The following is a 6,289-nucleotide window of genomic DNA, read 5'->3' on the forward strand; positions in this document are numbered from 1 at the left end:
TGAAAAAAATGAAAAAGGAAGAGAAAGATAGAGATAGAGATAGAGATAGAGAGAGAGAGAGAGAGAGAGAGAGAGAGAGAGAGAGAGAGAGAGAGAGAGAGAGAGAGAGAGAGAGAGAGGGAGGACCTTGCATGGCCCATCCTAGTGCCTTTGCCCTACCAAAAAGCAGCTTGTTTCTACTCAAAGTTGAGAATGGTTCTTTGCCATTATACTATGGGTGAAAGCATGACTGGGTGGTACACATTGATTACTAGTTTTGAATAGCTGCACTATTACACGAGGGCGCGGTAAAATTTTTGCAAATTAATTCTAAATTTGGTGCCAAACAGCTTTTTAGATTCTCCTCTTCAAGAGCTATCCAATGATATATCACACACCTTGGATTCTTCTATCTTTGTCAAACATATTACAGCTATTAATTTGCAAAATAGTGATGTCTTGGACACAGCTTTGGTGTCCACCCAGTCATGCTTTCACCCCTATAGTATAGATATTTAAGTGGAGTTCTAAACATGCCTCTTCACTATTAACATCTGCCCAAGACTATTGTCTACACCTTACGTCATGCTTTGGGTGTTAGGTCACAACAATAGTTCAATCTCAAATGGAATCTTCTAGTGCTTTGAGATTGAACTCTTTAAACATTATCACAAGCACATGCTGAGTGTGAGAGCTTGCTACTCGCTTGTCATGGCCAATTTTCTTGCTTTATTGGATACAAAGGCCCAACAAAACATCTCAAACTCCTCACTCTCAAGCTAGAGAAGATTCACACAAAGAAGCATAAAGATACACCAAAAGCACATAAATACTGACAACCCTTCCCTTGGTGTTTGAGCTATGACATATGTAACAATGTAACTGGTAACACTCCAATCTAGGAGCACAATAATCTGACATTCCCAATCCATGAGACACACTCCAATCCAAGAGACCTTCCCCAATCAAGGAGACAAATTAGCCTCTCTAATCCAAAGGATGTTGCTTACATCTTGTCGAATTGATATATAAGGACTCAGACCAAGCTAATGCAAACTTTCTCCAAACACAATAGATTGAGAGGTAAAGGAAAAAGCGATATGCGAATATGCCACTATCTCATTCCTCGAGAAAGTATGCTTCTCGTGACCTTCGCTCTTCCTTCTCTTCCTTTATCCACTTTTGTTGCATGATGTTGCTTTCCTTCTTCCCTTGACGAGGATTCTTCTTTGTGTGTTTATAATGCAAAAGCGGTGCTTAAGATGCCAAAACCCCGAAAACATGCCTACGTTGCCTCCCCTAGAATAAAAAAATCCCAATTCTCAATATGTTGAAGTGGTTTGGAGTAGTCTTTGCTTAGAAATTGTTCCAAGTCTAGTGTCTAAGCTCCTCATAAATGCACATGAAAATATCCTCAATAATGGATGTGTAATATTACATTTCAAAATTATTACGCTTGGTTGTAAATTTTAGATTTTGATATATTTGTAGAAAAGGAAAGAGTAGGAGAAAGGAAGAAGGGTGGGTGAAGGTTGCCTTCGCAATATAAGGAAATTAGAGCAGTTACTTTGCCTTTTGTTTGGTTGGAGTTGAATGGAGTATTTTCTTTTGAGACTTTGAATCTCTGGAAAAATAATTGTCATTGTATGCAAAGACAAACCCTTAGTTGGAGGTGTCACTTGTTCGAGATGACAATAACAAAAGAAAATCAATTCGGGATACCTCCTCTGCGGTCTAGAAGGTGTCACTAGGTTAAGAATTAAGGTCATGAGAGTGTCCATCTACTACTACAAAAAATGCTACGCATGTTCTGTCATTAGCGCACTCATAACCTCAAACAATACACCTTACAACCTTTTGTAAGACCCTCCCACTTCCCTCAACCTAAAATTAGGTTCAATTGTACCTTTAGTAACCTCCAAGTGCCCTCGCAAGATAGTCGATGGGCTATCCAAGTTCACCTTCGGGGTTCCATGTGGAGGAAGCCTAACAATAGGGTATTAACTTTGCCCTTGTAGAGTCAAGCTGTCACTTACACACCCAATTTGGGAAAGCTTTTAGGGTGACATTTTTCACCAATTTCAGAGCTGAGGGATGCCAATGAAAAAGTTCTCTCTGCTGGCACTTTGAAGCACCAAAATCCCACTACCATTAGGCGCTTTGATTATAAGATGGATTATGAAAAATTGATCTTAAAAAGCTCCTAATCATGCAAATAAGAAAAGCCTATTATCCCTATTCAAGCCTACCTAGCCATAGAGGGTAGTGCCTTCTTAGGTTTACCAAGGACATGTCCACACATAGCTAAATAAGAGCTCATTTAATGAGAGATGCGATTAATCGGGAGATAGACCTATAGATCTTAAAAGTGATTAAGAAATATTAGTCACCCTAATAGCTCTATTACCAATTGTAGAAATTAGAGAGCATAAAAGAGAGCCATTAATGTTTTGTGTGTGTGTGTGTGTGTGTGTGTGTGAGAGAGAGAGAGAGAGAGAGAGAGAGAGAGAGAGAACACGTGCATGTATGTGTGTGTGCACGTGTGCATGTACTCAAAGAGAGTAGAAACTTAATGTAAACTCAGAATGACAACTTGATTATTATGTACGAAGTGAGTTGAAAAATGAGTATGAACAATGCCTCTTATATAAGCATACAAGAGATAACCTTATGGGGGATATCATAAGATAATACATCATCCGTTGAATCCACAATCCTACATCCATTGAATTCACAATCCTATGTGGAAAGTGTCCACACACAAACACATGGGACACACATGCCCAATGCCATTAAAGCATCCTAGTAAAAGCAGAAGTGTGGGTCAAAGCCAATAGATCCCAAGAAAGCATAAGTGTAGGCCAAAGCTCATAAATCCCAAGAAAGAAGTCTGTTGTGCTGGTCACTTATCCCTCAATTAGTTTTTTCGTTTCATGTATCCAAAATCTTCAAGCTTTTCAACCTTCACTTGCAAAAGCTTCTCTCTTTAAACTAGTATAATTCTTTACACTTGCATGCAAATTAAAGCAAATAGTATCGGTTTCAAGCTCTATTAATTGCATGTCTCTCTTGGAAATCAATGTTCCACATTACAAAGCCCTCTTTTTGGTTGCTATGTTATCTCTCGTTCACTATCTTATTCACACACCCTACAGAGTATGAGTATGTATGTGTGTGTATGAGTGTGTGTGTGTGTGTGTGTGTGTGTGTGAGAGAGAGAGAGAGAGAGAGAGAGAGAGGCAACACAAAAATAACGATATAGCGAAAACCAGATAGGAAATGAGTCACAAATTCAGTTTGGGAGAAGCTCAAAAGAGAATGCTATTACAAGATGATGTAGAGTTCAAATCACAATATATACGAAGAGAGCTAGAGCACGCTTCATGGAGAAATTCAACAAAATCAACATTAAAGTGCTTGGTTGATATAGTGCTCAAATCTAGACATTTGCTTAGAGTCGAGACTCACAAAAACTTCAATATGTCCAGGCCCCAATGATGATGGTAAGAAGATGGAGATGGAATTGTATGCTAGTGGAATTCGTAAATGAGAAGGCTTGCCCCATCCAAAGTCCATCTCATAGAAGCCGAACCTAGATTAATGAAAAAAAAAACAATTATATTTAGTATCCAGAATTGCATGCACATATCGGTTCAGCTGCAATTATGTGCAAATGTGTAGAGAGGTAAGGTATCAATATAGTTTAGACCAAGAAGGGATATTGAGAATGACAATCAATCAACAAAGGGTACACTTTGTATGGAGTACTATGCGCATGCATCTATACTCTAAACTAACATGATATGGCGGAAGGGGTAGCCCTTTACACGTGTTAAATTTGCGACATGAAAGCTAAACTCCAACACCGAGGAGAAAACACCCCCCCCCCCCCCCCCCCCCCCCCCCAAAACAAAACAACAAAACCCCCCCTCTCTCTCTCTCTTTTTCTTTACGACATGAAAGAACTTATCATTCTCATAATCATCATCAGCCCTACCTAGTTGACACACAATGCATACCTTGTCCAACTTGAAATCGCGAGGTCGAGGCCGGGTCTAGCAAATGCTGGAAACACAACCTGCGGGCCAGGGTCCTGCATGGAAAGCCAATCTAAAGCGGAACGCATGTGGGCATCGTCCACCTTGGCTATGGAGGCCTTCACAAGATCAGCCGCGAACGACAAAGGGTTGGCCAGAAGCTTGCTGGCGTCGCAGACGGCGTAGGCGTAGAAAATCACGTTTCCGAAGAAGCCCTGCGGCAGGGGGGGTTTGAACCTCTGGCGGCCGTCCACAGCCATACCAACGCGGACGTCCTGCGTCGGGGCCAAATCCCGGGCGTAGGTCAATGCTCGCCAAACAAGGGCGGCCACGATTTCAAAGCGCGTGTACGCTGCGCTGCAGCCGGTACTGCTGGCTATGGCGGCGGCCCTCAGCTCCTCGATGGTGCCTGGCATAAAGCGAAGGATTTTGGCGGCGCTGGCCGGCGGAAAGGCCGCTAGCGCCTCTTCTGGCGTGGGCACCTGCTTGACAGCGAAGTACTCTGGGTGCTCTGTAGCTAGCAATGGTGGCTTTCTTGGCTTCATCAGTGAGCGGTCCAGCCCTTCCGGCGGCGCGTCCATCACCATCGCCATCGCCAGACCACCATTTGAGCTAGGGTTTCCTTCTCGCCCTTCACCCGCTTTGGCTCTACTCAACGTCGCCCACCAGCTAAGGAAGTGGTCCAGCGAGAAGCCGTCCATTGCCTTGTGATGCAACCTGAAGCCCAGGCTAGTGCGGCCACATTCAAAATGCGTCAACTGCAACAATAAACCAGAGAAAATTGAGCGAACCTCCACTGAGAAGCAAAAGCAAACGATGAGGCGAGCGCGCACACAGATTACACGCGCGCGCGCGCTCACACAGTCTCTCAATCACTAGCTGTCTGCCATCACCCTCCCTCACCGACAGGAAACCTCACACTAAGGAAAGCTAAAGATGTCCACCAACCTGGGCTAACACAAGCGAAGCTTGCGAAACATCTGCAGAAATATCGACAGGAGGCGCCAAGAGATCGAGCTCTGGGAAATAATCAGTCTTCAGGCAGAAGCTCTCAAAGTCGCAGTTGACCCACGCTTCCTGAAGGAGAGCGCCTTCGTCGTTGCAGACTATTTCGAGCTCTCCATTGCCGCTCTTGTCTCTGCAGCGCCCAGCTAACGGATAGAACGCGTTCAAGGTCTCCGCAAGGGAGCTTTTGAGCAAAGCGTAGGCATCAGCCGGTGCAGGCATGCCTTGGAAAAGCAACAAGAGAGGAGTGTAGGTGTGAGGTATCATTTGATCAATCAGGCTCAACTCCACCACCCCCCCGGGAGAGGGGATGCTGGGACGAACAAATTCCGGAGCGTTCTTTCTCAACTGCATCTTCTCGCTCACACACATCTCTCACTCGCTCTCTCAGACTCTCTCTCTCTCTCTCTCGCGCGCGCGCACACACACAGTGCACACACACCCTTACCACTCGCACGCTTACTTCCAGCTATTTTATATCAGTACCAAGGCGCTAAAAGCTCATATGATTGGATGCCAATTGTCTTGACAGGTGAGATAGCCACGCGGCTTCACTGGCCAATCCTTAATTTCTTGCTCGTCTTTAAGAGCATCACTGGACTCTTTCGACGTGAATGATCATCGACAAAAAAAAGAAAAAATCCATTTTTCAGAACCACTAAAATCCTCCCTCAACTACTTCAAATCCTCCCTCATTACTGGCCTGCTTGAAATAGGGATGGTCTTACCTGGCCTATATCTCACACGGGCATGGGAGGAAATGGGATCTATGGTGGGATGATTGAGCACCGTAGATCTCGGGCTTCCGTGGACAATGTAAACTCGAGAAAAATGTAAACTCGGGTACCCGAGTTTACTTCGCTCCTCCCCCCGTCCCCAAGGATTGAACCCACAACCTAGGGTTTGAGGGCCATGTGGCCTATCCACCACGCCCGCGCATGTCACTGTGGAATGTACACGTTTCCATGGAGTTTTGACGTGCAAAAGTATCGGGGCAGGCAAAAGTAAACTCGGGTATTTTTGTAAACTCGGGTACCCGAGTTTACAAAAATACCCAAGTTTACTTTTGCGACAAGATCTACGACGCGCGCCTAATGTCGGGGCCCAAAAGTGATGGGAGCCTTTGATCCCATCTCCCATGCCCGTGTTAGATATAGCTGAGGATGGTCTTAGGGTGAATTCGCATGCAGCAGTGGCGGGGGTGGGGCACACGTCAACAAATCTATCCCTTGTTTGACAGCAAAGCCTCGGCCCTCGCATCTTCTTCC

The 6,289-nt window shown here is 44.6% G+C and overlaps 1 protein-coding gene across 1 annotated transcript; it reads right to left on the bottom strand.

Annotated features, from left to right (window-relative positions):
- Positions 1-3,219: 3,219 nt before the first annotated feature.
- On the bottom strand, positions 3,220-5,459 carry LOC147439392 (hydroxycinnamoyltransferase-like). The gene is made up of 3 exons (XM_086484306.1): positions 4,965-5,459; positions 3,999-4,774; positions 3,220-3,571 (listed from the first exon to the last, which is right to left on the bottom strand). The coding sequence occupies exons 1-3, from the start codon at positions 5,391-5,393 to the stop codon at positions 3,388-3,390; spliced, it is 1,389 nt and encodes a 462-aa protein (XP_086340432.1). The 5' UTR covers positions 5,394-5,459; the 3' UTR covers positions 3,220-3,387.
- Positions 5,460-6,289: the final 830 nt, after the last annotated feature.

The sequence above is a fragment of the Adiantum capillus-veneris genome, chromosome 16 (genome assembly GCF_014529385.1).
Source record: "Adiantum capillus-veneris isolate H3 chromosome 16, ASM1452938v2, whole genome shotgun sequence".
NCBI lineage: Eukaryota > Viridiplantae > Streptophyta > Polypodiopsida > Polypodiales > Pteridaceae > Adiantum > Adiantum capillus-veneris.

What these genes read in the sequence shown, in the direction of transcription:
- LOC147439392 (XM_086484306.1), bottom strand. Translation starts at nt 5,393, where the DNA reads ATGTGTGTGAGCGAGAAGATGCAGTTGAGAAAGAACGCTCCGGAATTT. An exon ending in CTTCGCTTGTGTTAGCCCAG is followed by an intron (nt 4,775 to 4,964) that starts GTTGGTGGACAT and finishes TTATTGTTGCAG; the next exon opens with TTGACGCATTTTGAATGTGG. An exon ending in GCGATTTCAAGTTGGACAAG is followed by an intron (nt 3,572 to 3,998) that starts GTATGCATTGTG and finishes TCATTAATCTAG; the next exon opens with GTTCGGCTTCTATGAGATGG.